The sequence below is a fragment of the Trifolium pratense genome, linkage group LG3, assembly GCF_020283565.1.
Source record: "Trifolium pratense cultivar HEN17-A07 linkage group LG3, ARS_RC_1.1, whole genome shotgun sequence".
Classification (NCBI taxonomy): domain Eukaryota; kingdom Viridiplantae; phylum Streptophyta; class Magnoliopsida; order Fabales; family Fabaceae; genus Trifolium; species Trifolium pratense.
In genome coordinates, this window is record NC_060061.1 from 53,284,542 (window position 1) to 53,297,812 (window position 13,271).

Sequence of the window (13,271 nt, forward strand, 5' to 3'; positions counted from 1 at the left end):
TAATCATGTTTTCCACCACATCATCTCACTTTCTTGATGTGACATGACAAAATAATGGTTATTTATTGGACGATCGTGTAAAACAATTTTACATCGTCGGTGCATATCAATTAAACTCTATTTAGTTGGGCACAATTTAAATGAAAAATATCCTACTTGTAGTATAGTAAGAAAAATAGAAAATCAATAGAAAAGATAGTTAAATATGTTGACTTAAATAATGTGATTAAATTGTTTTATACTTAATTTTTTCCATCTATGTATGTGTTTAAATATATTTTTATTTGGCTTTGTGTATTTTTTTAATGGCAAATAATATTATATATAAAACGCAATAAAGATAAGAGAAAATTCATAATACAAAAGGGTATCAGAATTATATCACGCTACCGCTGAACAACCTCTAAAAAATACACAATTATATAAGAAGGTACACCAAAAGCTAAACACATGTATCAACCACCGCATGAGTCAGGAATCGAACTTCCGACCACATATTTAAGGGTGACGAAGATCCTTACTATTTGGACCAATTCATTGTTGGTAATGAAGTTATATTATATACCCACATACTTAATGTTGTTTTAATAATAAACAGTCTAAAATAATACTATTAATAATAGATAGAACTATTTTTAATTTTTAATTTTTAAAAGGATTGATTACAGTTTCCCCGGTTCCTCGTGGCCAGTTGGCAACAAAGCCCGTTTTAAACATCAATATTTTTTTTATAGTTGAGTTTTGAATCTTTTATTGTATAGATAGATTGTTCTAATAAATTTATAAAATGTTATTGCATGTATTATACTACTATATATATATATTGTAGTTATGTTATCTATCTACTTGTAGAAATAACAATTTAAATATTCAAACTCAAAATTAAAGTAAGATTGATTTTTTCTTTTATAACGGAGAGATGATCGACTCAAGGGCTTCATGCATACAACTCAAACTCTTCACTATCAGAGCCGGTTCTGAGACAGGACAAGCAGGCCCACAGCCCAGGGCCTCAACATTTACGGGGCCTCATTTTTTTGTGTTGTTCTGTCTTGTACAGTTTTGTTCTGTACTTACTCTTTAAGATATCAAATACAGTCAAAGCTCTATTATGAGTACTAAGAAACTCAAGTCTAATATAATTGTATCCATCTATGGGTCCGTTTGATCTGCAAAATATAAATACTGGACAGAACAGTACAATACAAGACAGAACAGCACAAGACAAACGTTTAAGGTATTAAACAAACTTTGTGTTGTACGATGTTTGCTGGACAAAAGACTATTTTGGTATTTTAGACAACTTGTGCTGAGGACAAAAAATTGTCCCGTGGTTCTGTGGGGGACAAGAATTTCAAGTTTTGTCCTGTCTCTTGGCCCCCAGTTTGTCCAGTACCAGGAATAGTTTTAAAATCAAACACAGTATAGTAGGAGTTGTCTTGTCCAGTCCCTTATTTTTTATCCGATCAAACGCACCCTATGAGTAGTAAGTATCTATCTTTATGATAAGAATCAAATCAACTCAATGATATTCAAATATGATTGATTGCACTTCAATCTACTATCCATTACTTGACTGCCTTTATTTGTATAACAAAAGCTTGAGCCTATAATTTGGCTATGATATCAAACTATTGATCTTGCTTTGCTGTAACAGCTTGTATGCGTTGACTGATATACCTTTCTTTAATTCCATTACTAAAAAACTGACATGGCTTGATATTGCTTTGATTTCATAATTTATTGCTGACATACCCAAAATCTGATATGGCTTGATGAAAAGGGTAACCAACAAATATAACAGATTTGGACCATTCATCAAATTTATATTGAATATTCTATTCGTATTTTTAGCAAAGAGTCTTGCTAACATGTGTCCTAAGGGCACATGTTAAGAATCTAAAAGTGGAAACATTTTCTTAAATTTTGTGTAATTAATTTGTGAACAAGTTTAAAAAGTAAAATAAATGCATTAATTATGATAAAATATTTTATTTTTTGAATCACTAACATGTGCCCTTATGACGCATTTTAGTTTTTCCCTTTAGCAAAATATACACCTCTAAGTCCAAACACACGAAGTGATGGAAACAGATTTCCTGCTGTTTGGTTTCCCACAGTTTTCACGCTGTTTTAAATTACAGCCGTCCGATCTAAACTGTGCGATCAAGATTGATTTAAGTGATTTTATAACTTCATTGATCTGGATCGTCCGATCAACAATCAACGGCCAGAATCAAAACTGCGTGAAAAATTACTGGAGCAAATCTGCATCCCGAAGTGATGAGTTGAAAGGAGGAGAACCAAGTAAATTTGATTATGTTAGATTTATTTTTAAGGATTGGACCAAAGGATTCTGGAGGGTGTTCGATACGAAATTAATCTTGTGGCTATTTTAATTTTGTTTGGATAGAAATTCTGAACTATGTATAAATGTAAGATCGATTTATATATTATTAATAAATAGGGGGAGAGATCAAATTACACCGGTGTAAGTGTAACATTTGAGTAATGTTACACCGCTCAATAACGCTTTGACGAATACAAATTTTACAAAATTCACCGTTGGATTGAAAGTTTATATCTTATAGATCATCTATGTTAAGTTTTATAAAAAACTAAAATCGTTTGATATGTTTTTTAGACTCATCAAAATTAACGGTTTATGCGTTTTTATTAAATACCGTTAATATAAATTATAAAAAAGACAAGTAATTTACAAAAAATAAAATTTTTTAAAAAGTAAGTAATTTGAAATGGAGCGAGTAGTATAATAAGCTATATACTAGCATTTTTGTGTTATCAAACACACCATAAACTTTTGCTTATGTTTCTGGTTTCTCTAACTCTTTGTAAATTTTTGTAGCCTACCTCGGTACGTCTTGTGCTGGGGAGGCTGATTATGTTAATATATTTCATTTTGGCTTGTTCAAAAAAAAACACACCATAAACTAATTAGATAAGCTTGTTATCAAACACATTCATTTTGTCAAACAAGATTATAAGCTAGTCCAATAAACTATAAGTTAACTTATTGAACTTACCAAACATACCCTTAATCGATTAATGGTCCGAACCCGACAACCCATGGAACCGGTGCCCATTTCAGCAAACCGTCCGGTCCAAAAGAAAACAAAATTTGCAAACTTTACCCCCAAAATTGAATTTCTTTGATTTCCCTGATTACTGTTCTCTTGCAGGTCTCTCTCTTTCTCTTCCTCACTCTCTAATTTCTCATTTTTTGTTAACTACTTAACTTTGTTATTGATTTATGGTTCTCCCTATAACCCTATTGTTGAATGTTGTTGAAGTTGATTTATTGAACTTTGCATAAATTGTTTTCCACAAGTTGCTCAAAGCTCCATATTTATTTATTGATTTGTTTGTATTTATTTATTGTTATTGTTTGTTGATTTATTGATTTGCATAAGAAAATTATTGAAGATCAATGTCAGAAAAAATGAGTATTTTTTAGGAGGAAAGCTTGTGAGGATGAAAGAAATGAATTTTAGAAAAATTGAAAAATTTACTTTTTTTCAAGAGGAAAGTTTGTGAGGAAGAAAACTTTAGAAAAATTGCTGCAAATATAAGTTCAGAGATTATTATTGACGATTTTAAATTGCGCTTATCGCGTAATGAGTATGTTGAATGAATTTTATGAACCCTAATGAAACAAGGTGTTCTTTGTAGTGGTGATATTGAACTACATGAGATTTGATGTTTGAATTTATAGACTTGTCTTTGTTATAGATTTTAATATATTTGTCATGGATATTTTGTTTACATTTGTATTTATTTGTTATGGGGTTAATTTTATAAAGTTATGACTATGCATGAGTCATCTATGAAGTTTAGCACCATATTTATTTAATTGGTTCAACTGTCGGTTGAATCAATTGAACTAGGCATGACAATAAAACTCATACTCGCGGGCATCCACCCAAACCATACCCGTTTTGACGGGTAAAACTCGAGTTGACTGGGTTTGGGTTTTCCCCGATTTCAAAAGATGGGTTTGGGGCGGGTAATGGGTACATTGATACCCACCCCGAACCTGTCCCCGAACCCGCCCCGCTTATACTAAAAATTAAATTTCACCTCTTTTAAATTAGAAACACTTAAACAATCTCTTAAATTACGTTCATATATTTATTTTTTATTTTAATTTGAGTATTAAACAAACCATTTTTTTTTTTTTTTTTATTTAAAAAAATGTTGTTGAGAAAAAATAATTTTGGACATTTAACTTTTTTTTAATAAAAAAAATACTAAAATATAATATAAACTCATGTGGAAAGAGGCTAATGGGATACCCGAAACCCGATGGGGATACCCGATCCCCGTTGGGTATGAGTTTGGGGTTATCATTTTTATCCCCGCTCGAATTTGGGATGGGTTTGGGGAAACCCGAACTTTATGGGTTTGGGTTTGGGGAGGGCAAAATCCGTCCCCGCCCCGCCCCATTGCCATGCCTAAATTGAACCATGACCTGGAGGTCTCGTCCGTTTGGACCTTTGGTCTAGTTTTTAAAACATTGGCTTTTGGTTTTAGATGGCAGTTTGGAGGGTAGATTTGACCTGTATATAGGTGTTTTCATTTTTGCAATTATGATCTATTAAGCATATGATATTCACATTTCAGCCTTAAGCATGGATCCAGAAGCCGCAAAAAGTGCACGAGAAGCTCTGGACCTGGCATTTCACATGTCCAACATACTCGACACGGGCTTAGACCGTCACACAGTTTCTATTCTCATTGCTCTCTGCGATCTAGGGGTAAACCCCGAAGCTCTTGCTGCTATTGTCAAGGAACTTAGAAAGGAGAGGCTCCCTGTTTCATCATTGCATCCTACACCTCCTTGATCATGATGTATTTTGTTGCATCCAACAGCACAAATCTGTTCAAGGTAACAATCTTTTATGATGTGTTAAGGATCCCACCATAAGATTATGTTTGTTATTATTAGGAAACCAAGTGTATTTTACTCTTTATTTATCATTTTAAAAAAATCCATATACTTGACACAAAAGAATAGAAAAATGACCACTGTTCATTGCATACAGCGTGCCACATAGGATCAAATCTAGTGGAGGTCGAATTGCCTCTTATTATTTTCCCCCCTAATCAAGCTTGGCTTGGTTTTGAATTTTCTATAATTTTCCCTCCTGATTGAATTTCTTCTGATCCAGTTGTCTATAAATTGAGGATGGAGAAGAGTTGCGATGCAGAAATTAAGACCAACAAATTAAAGTTTGGGTTTGACACAGGTTAGTGATTTTTACAATTCTGTCTCATATCTTTGGTTGTATTTCATAGATGGTTATATCTTTATTTACACATGTATTCTGCATATTCTGATTTGTTGATTATGTCTTAGGGGGGAAAATTCATGCTTCTATTATATTTCCATGGAAAAGCCAAAAGTGGGATTTATGCAATTGTTTAGAACATTTCTACATATGTCGTCAAGTGTGTGAATGGAAGTAATACCGTAATGTCTATACTCTGTACAATATTAGAATGCAGCTGGGTCTTTTCTAGTTGAAGCCATAGTTATCATTGTTGTCTTTTCGGCACTTGAGATCTATGTACTGTAGCACTGACACTACAAATTAAATGTGTGTCCAGTGTCCGACACGACATTAACACATCTATTACATTCGATTACTTCTGGTTTTTTAAATTATTACCGGTATCGGTGTCGTGCCTGGTGTCTTTTGTGTTAGTGCTTGAGAATGTTCCCTCAGCTTTATAGTGTATGTAAAGTTAACTATTTTTCTTTTGGCTTCTAAAGATATCCCTGTGTAGAAATAGTCTATGTCAAGAAATATCAGGAGGTTATTTATGTCCACTTCTGGCTTCTAAGATAACCACTTTTAATTCTACTTGCAAAATGGCTTCTTACTTCTTAGTTCTGTATTATAGGCCTATAATTGTAAAGGATTGATCTGTAATTATAATTTTTTTTAGCAAAAAAAAGTTGTATGCCGACTACAGAATCAAAATACATTTGCATGTCAAAAACAAAACAGACATGAAACTTCCCTTATCTGTTTGAAGTTTGAAGTTTGAACCTACATTTTGGGGTTATTTATCTCAGACTTTTGTGTACTATTTTTTGTTAATTTAATGCAGGTTTATCAGGAGAAAGGGAAAAGAGATAAAGAAAGATACAGGATTGAAATGTTGAAGTACAAATCCAATGGTTCAACTCCTCAATAGACCCTTTTGTTCTTTTCTTTTATCCTTGTTATAGTTGGTTTTATTTATCGTTATACAAAGAATTTTCTCATGAGAAAATTGATGGCTTAGAAAGGTAGCTTTTGGACAATTCTGGTGTAAATTATGGTGAATGATTTTACAAAACATCTTGTTGTAGTTTTTCTAAAATCATGGTTATTTTACTCCATTGATGCCCCTTATTTATAAGTCTACGCTCTACAGTTAATTAGTGAATGGTTGTCTTGGCACATGATAAGCTTTGCTAGTATTATCATTGCTTGTTAAGATTTTTAAGAAAACTAGAAACAACTTACGACATGTGCATAAGCTGTTTTCAGCTTATGTCTACAAGATAGCTTGTGAAAACATCTTATAGCTTGTATGAAATTTGTTTGACTTTATTTTATCTTCTGTGTAGAACTAACTTATACATAAGCACTTATAATAAGCATTTAATGAAGTTATTAATCCAAGAAGAGCTATATTAAAAGATTACAGAAAGGTTTTAGATGCTCTTAATAATGACATCAAGGAAGGGAATTTAGAACAGGAATGCTCTGCTCATTCCTGAAAAAGTTTTGGGGATCAAAGTTTGTCTTAATGTGTGTCAAGCGCCTAAAGTTTCTCTTAAAGTAGTTGTTGCCCCAAACACTTGCTTCTGAGTAGCTTGTATTACTATTCTTGCTACTACCTAAATCAAGATCCCTATAGTTGTAATATGCAGCTCTTGGTGATTTTGAAACATAAGGAGTCATGTATTGATAAAGCATTCTCATCCACTTTATATGCTTGTTGGATTCTTCACTTTTATTGTCATCCCACTTGACCAAATATTGTATGTTGTACAAATTTCCTTTTCTGTGTGGAAAAGGGATTTCAGTTTCTGAAATTTCATTCATTTTTCCACCAAAAGGATCCATTATCAGCATTGCTAATGTATCTTCATTTAGAAGCATTTTCCAAACACCTTCTAAACCTGTTTCTGGTATTGGCTCTTGTACAAAATCAGATTTGGCTTTGAATGGACTTTTGTAACTTGTAGTTCTATTCAGCAAGAGTTCTATAGGGTCATCTTTGTTGTATCCTGCTAAATACAAAACTGATTGAATCCAACTCATTTCAATGCAGTCTTTGGCCTGCAATCCTAATTCAGGAAAACTCTCATTCATTATAGAGATTAAGTTATCTTTTTGTCCAAGAAAGAGAGAGTTAAATAGGCCTTGAATTGTTTTTGAATTTGCACCAGTATTTTGAGCAACTACTCTAATGAAAAGATCTTCATGCAACTTATCTGCTATGTATTGCCACCTATGAATGAACTTGGTTACTCCTTGTTCCAATGTTCTTTGAACATTGAACACAGTAACAATATGTGGAACTCTAACCAACCTTACCTTCCATGCAAGAATGACTCCAAAACTAGTGGCACTACCTCCTCTAATAGCCCAAAAAACTTCTTCTCCCATTGATTTTTTATCAAGAATTTTCCCATTTACATCTATTAGGTAAGCATCAACAATTTGGTCTGCTGCTATACCATGTTTCCTAACCATGGCACCAAATCCACCTCCACTGAAATGACCACCTACGCCAACGCTTGGACATACTCCTGTTGGAAAAACAACTTAATTAAGCGCTTATTATATAAGTGTTTATGTTTAACCTATTTTTATCGGAGATATAAACTATTTTCATTAGTTCTCTCAAACAGTTGCATAAATGTTTGTGCCAGCAAATAATATCAAACAAGTCAAACTAATTACCTGCAGGGAATCCATGAACTTTACTTGCTTTGGAAATTTTGTAGTAAAGTTCTCCTAATGTTGCACCAGCCTGAACCCAAGCTGTTTCATCAGAAAGATTAATATCGATCGAACGGATGTTGATGAGATCAATCATGATAAAGGGTGTCTTACAAAGGTAAGATTTGTAAGATAGCCCTTCATAATCATGTCCACCACTTCTGACTCTAATATGCACACCAATCTCTTTGCTGCATAGTATGGCTGCTTGAATTTCTGATTCATGGGAAGGTGCAACAATGAGAAGAGGCTTGCTTGATGAATTCAGCCATCTAGGATTTTGTTCCAATGATGCCAACATTTTTGGATACAATAAGGAGGATGATTTGATAAACACTGTTTTTTCAGTGGATTTAGAATAATCACTAACTCTGTTTGACATGCACTTCATGAAACTGTTCTCAACTAAAGTAGAAGCTGCACAAGAGATTGAAAGAGATAGAATCAGAAACCCTGCAAGATAATCCATCTCTTTGTGTTTCTTCCCTAGCTTGAGGTGTTTTGAGTGATGAACCATACTCCAACTGATCTCTAATATATAAGCAAATTCTTGGAGAGAGTGTTCCTTATAAAAAAAAGGACCGAGAGAGTAATACGATGTTCTGCCAACTGAGCTAAAGTCTTTAAGGTTTTTTTTTTCTTTACGTATATTTGCTCACTTATGAAATGATACAAATAATTGTAGTTTTAGATCCCTTAACTAAGTGATCAAAATTCTTATTTCGGTCGGAAAAAAAGAATATACTTTGCATATCTTAAGTCCTCCTATAAAAATTAATCACTACTAAATAATAATGAAAAGTTTATACTAAAACATAATAAGAAAATCAAACATTAGTTCACTTGAGAAGGTTGAAATGGAATATTAAATCAAAAACACCACAAAAATTAAAGAAGGGGTGGCATTGATATTTCCAAAGCAGAAAGAAAAAAACCGTTTTTTGTCGTTGGCATTTTTACTTCGGCATTTATAGCAAGGTATATTTAGTTGGACACAATTTTAAATCAAAAACATTTAGAAATACAAATATATACTACTAATAGTATTTATAAAATAAAAATAAAAATACTACTAATAGTAAAAAAATTCAATAGAAAATATAAATATATGATGTTTTAATGTGATTACATTTTTTTATATTAAATTTTTTTCATCACCGGTGTCTCTCGTTTGATCTGCAAAATATAAGTATTTGACAGAACCATACAAGATAGAACAACACATGACAAATGTTTATGTATTAAACAAACTTTGTGTTGTACAATGTTTGTTGGACAAAATATATTTTAGTATTTTAGACAACTTGTTCAGAGGAAAAAATTGTCTTGTGGTTCTATGGGGGACAATAATTCCAGTTTTTGTCAATTCTCTTGACCCCCAGTTTGTCCAGTATCAGAAATAGTCTTAAAATCAAACGTTGTCTTGTCCAATCCTTTATTTTTTAGCCGATCAAACGCACGAAATCACCCTAATACTAAACTACTAAGAATCGCTCCCTAAATAACCTCAGCAGCCTCTGTTTTCATTTTTATATCTAGCATGTTAGGTTCATATTACAATATTTGTATGTTGTTGGCCGTCTTAAAATATGTATTTAACTTTTGTTTTAATTAGTTATGTTAGGTTCATATTACATATTCGTATGTTGTTGACTTTGTTTGCTGTCTTACAAAAATTTGTGGTTGTTATCCAGAACCCTAAGTCAGGGTGCAAAATTTTCAACGAAAAAAAAAAATTAATAATTATTATATATAAATACACGAGAACTAACACAAAAATAAAAACACTTACTCCTTGTGGCCTTAATTATAAGCATATATTCATAGATTGGAATATCAGATTGTCAGTTATTCAATAAATCTAAAAAGTGAATATTAATTTACTTATAATTAAAGTTGAAGAATTATGTATTATGATACATTAAATCTAGCGAGTTCCACACACACCCCTATAGTTTAGTGGCTACTTCCATTTACCCCGACCATTTGTTGGCCTATTAGTTTTGTACTTTTGCCTGAGAGAAGTTTAGGATAATTCATCAAGTATTTAATAAGTTAATTACAAAAGTTAAGATAAAACATTATATAAAAAGTAAAAGCCTACAACTCTATTCATAATATACACGTATATGAAAAAAAACAAATAAAATGTAAGTATATAAAGTAAAATGTACAAGCTTATAAGGCATGACAATAAAACTCATACCCGCGGGTATCCACCCAAACCATACTCGTTTTGATGGGGAATACCCGAGTTGATTGGGTTTGGGTTTGGGTTTTCCCCGATTTCAAAAGATGGGTTTGGGGCGGGTAGTGGGTACATTGATACCCACCCCGAACCCGCCCCGCTTATACTAAAAATTAGATTTTACCTCTTCGAAATTAGAAACGTTTAAACAATCTCTTAAATTTGGTTCATATATTTATTTTTTATTTTAATTTGAGTATTAAACAAACCATTTTCTCTATTTTTTTTTTCTTTATTTAAAAAAATATTGTTGAGAAAAAATAATTTTGGATATTTAATTTTTTTTTAATAAAAAAATACTAAAATATAATTTAAATTCATGTGGAAAGAGGCGTAGTGGGGATACCCGAAACCCGATGGGGATACCCGATCCCCGTTGGGTATGGGTTTAGGGTTATCATTTTTATCCCCGCTCGAATTTGGGATGAGTTTGGGGAAACCCAAACTTTATGGGTTTGGGTTTGGGGAGGGCAAAATCTATCACCGTCCCGCCTCATTACCATGCCTAAGTTATAAGCATAAGACTGTACCATTCAGTCAAAAACATGAAAAGACAGCTGATGAAGTTTGGAGTGAGAAAACGGTGGTACAAGTGCACACATTCACTTAGCTGTAGATCTGCCCCTGGTTGTTCTTATTCATGAATAAATAAATGAAATTATGTTATATACCCTCTTAAATTGATAATTGAAAATAAATAATCACAACATGAAAATAAGATTGTTTTAAAAGAAAAAAAAAATGCACTGAAAATGTAAAATAATTTTACATTGTCAACCAATACCAACCATGTTTTTCGTCACATCATCCCACTAAACCCCACTTTCTTAATATAATGTGGAAGAATGTTTCATTCTTATTGGTTGTTAGTGTAAAATTAATTTATACTGACGGTGCGTAATCTTTAAACTCTTATTTTAATTATGATTAATAAAAAGTCTAAAATATAATATTATTATATTTTTGGTTCATAGACAAAATGACAAAGTCAGTGACCGGGGTTCGAACCCCAATCATGACATCCGGCACTAACAATTTCGTCATTTCTACCGGTTGAGCTAAAATTTGTGGACGGTCTAAAATAATATTATTAATAGATAGAATTTTTTTTTTCTTAAAAGGATTGATTATAATTTATAGGTCCCCCAGTTCCTCCTGGCCAGTTAGCAACAATGCCAGTTTCAAACATCAATCTTTTTTTTATAGTTGAGTTTTGAATCTTTTATTGTATAGATAGATTGTTCTAATAAATGTTATGCATGTATTAATAGATTAAACTAATTGTAGTTATGTTATCTATCTACCTGTAGAAATAATAATTTAAATTAAATATTCAAAACTCAAAATTCAAGATTGACTTTACCTATATAAAATTCAAAAAATAGTAGCTGTCGCCCCCACCAACATTCTTTCTCTCGTTTAATTCAAACGAACATCAACAAAATGTAGCCTTTAGTAGTGATGGTGCATGTGTTTTCGCGTCACCACCACATTTAAACCCCCTTTGGAGTCACTGCAAAAATCGTCGGTGTCCTCCATAGTCAATTACTTAACATGTTTCACTTTTGATGGCGCGTGTTATGTTCTTGAATTTGGGTTTCACGGCTTGTTGGGTCATGGACGTCCTTTCGGCTGTTGTCAACTCTACCGCTCAAATAACCCTCTTTCTCTATGGTCCGCTGACGTTCACAAGGTTCGTGGTGGGTTTATGTTTGTGTATACGGTTCATGGTTGACGTTTTTGATCTCTTTCAACTAAATATGAATGAAGAATACTAGCAAGACTCTCATTTAAACACTTTTTTGTGTAACAGTCACTCTCTTTTCCACATTTCAAATAAAGTGATTCAATTTAAGTTCCATTCATAACATTAAAATAAAATCAACTATCTAGATTGTTCCAAGTAAGAAAATGATAAATCAACTCCAAGTGCATATTCATATTTATGTTGCATTAGACTAAAAGCAACATTAACCGAGTTTACCCGGAGCCTACTAGAGTAAGCTCTATTTCATTTTTGAATTTATTAAAATTGGAGTTTACATCTGAGTCAATTTGAAATTAATATCTAAATTCTAAACTTATAAAATTGTATGATTTCACAAGTTAATTATCTCACAATTTAAATCTTGCCGACGTGACTTTGGTGGTTCTTATCATGTATGTACATGTTTACACTCTTAATTAGTAGTATCATATCATGTGTTACATTTGACTATTTGTGAGTCTCATATTATCATGTTATGATTATCATATGAAAGTGGGAAAATTGTTGAATGTGCAGCAGCTGTCATGGGCATGGCACTCAAGTTCAGAAATTTCTTTTAACGTTCTATGAGTTTCACAAATACTATCCGCTATTTAAGTTGCGGGCAGTGTTTTTTTCCTCAAATTTCTTGTTTTGTAACATTTACTACTTAAATAAAAAAATAAGTAAAAATAGAGGGCGCAAAAAATTCATAAGTTGCAAGAGAAAAACATTCCTCAAGCTCACATAAAACTTTCAATTTTGGCAACCCACTAAATCCGGCTGTGCTTGAAAGTAGTAATTAGTACGTGTTTCACCCATTATCTAATCCACAAACCATATGTTGAATTGTTGATCAAGTCGGCCAAGTAATATAAAGAAGATAAATGTGTGTAAATTGCATGATAGAGATATAGTATTACATAACAAGTTTGTATTTTGATATTTAAATAATACAGCTCTATGAAGAATAATAAAACATAAAAAAAAGTAAGATTGATATAGATAGTTTTTTTAGTTGTCATATTATAGGTATGAAGTTTCCGCTGCAATTTAGTTTGTCGGGAAACATATTTGACACAAAAGGTGAATTCTCTCCTTTTAATCAATTTTTTTTATACACAAAAGTCGGTGATCAATCATTTGACCATTTCTTAAGCGACTCAATTATTTTACCACTTATATCAATGTTAATACATAGAGAGAGTTCTATTCATCCAAAAAAAAATAATAGAAATTCCAAGAAATTTTA

At 32.2% G+C, this 13,271-nt stretch overlaps 2 protein-coding genes across 5 annotated transcripts; one reads left to right on the forward strand and one right to left on the reverse strand.

The window, feature by feature from the left end:
- The first annotated feature begins 2,955 nt into the window (after positions 1-2,955).
- On the forward strand, positions 2,956-6,407 carry LOC123917565 (mitotic-spindle organizing protein 1B-like). 4 transcript variants are annotated; one of them, XR_006812485.1, is made up of 4 exons: positions 2,956-3,200; positions 4,642-4,906; positions 5,190-5,267; positions 6,136-6,407. XR_006812485.1 is itself a non-coding variant. In XM_045969325.1 (2 exons), the coding sequence occupies exon 1, from the start codon at positions 4,650-4,652 to the stop codon at positions 4,860-4,862; it is 213 nt and encodes a 70-aa protein (XP_045825281.1). In that variant the 5' UTR covers positions 4,482-4,649; the 3' UTR covers positions 4,863-4,906; positions 6,136-6,407. The 4 variants fall into 4 exon arrangements, 1 of the variants encoding a protein (XP_045825281.1); XR_006812484.1 differs by lacking the exon at positions 2,956-3,200 and having other exon boundaries at positions 4,482-4,906; XR_006812486.1 differs by lacking the exons at positions 2,956-3,200; positions 6,136-6,407 and adding an exon at positions 5,378-6,031 and having other exon boundaries at positions 4,482-4,906.
- A 234-nt stretch (positions 6,408-6,641) lies between these two features.
- LOC123917567 (berberine bridge enzyme-like 22) lies at positions 6,642-8,532 on the reverse strand. Its single transcript, XM_045969326.1, has 2 exons — positions 7,986-8,532; positions 6,642-7,831 (listed from the first exon to the last, which is right to left on the reverse strand). Exons 1-2 carry the CDS (start codon positions 8,491-8,493, stop codon positions 6,750-6,752), a joined length of 1,590 nt encoding a protein of 529 aa, XP_045825282.1. The 5' UTR covers positions 8,494-8,532; the 3' UTR covers positions 6,642-6,749.
- Positions 8,533-13,271: the final 4,739 nt, after the last annotated feature.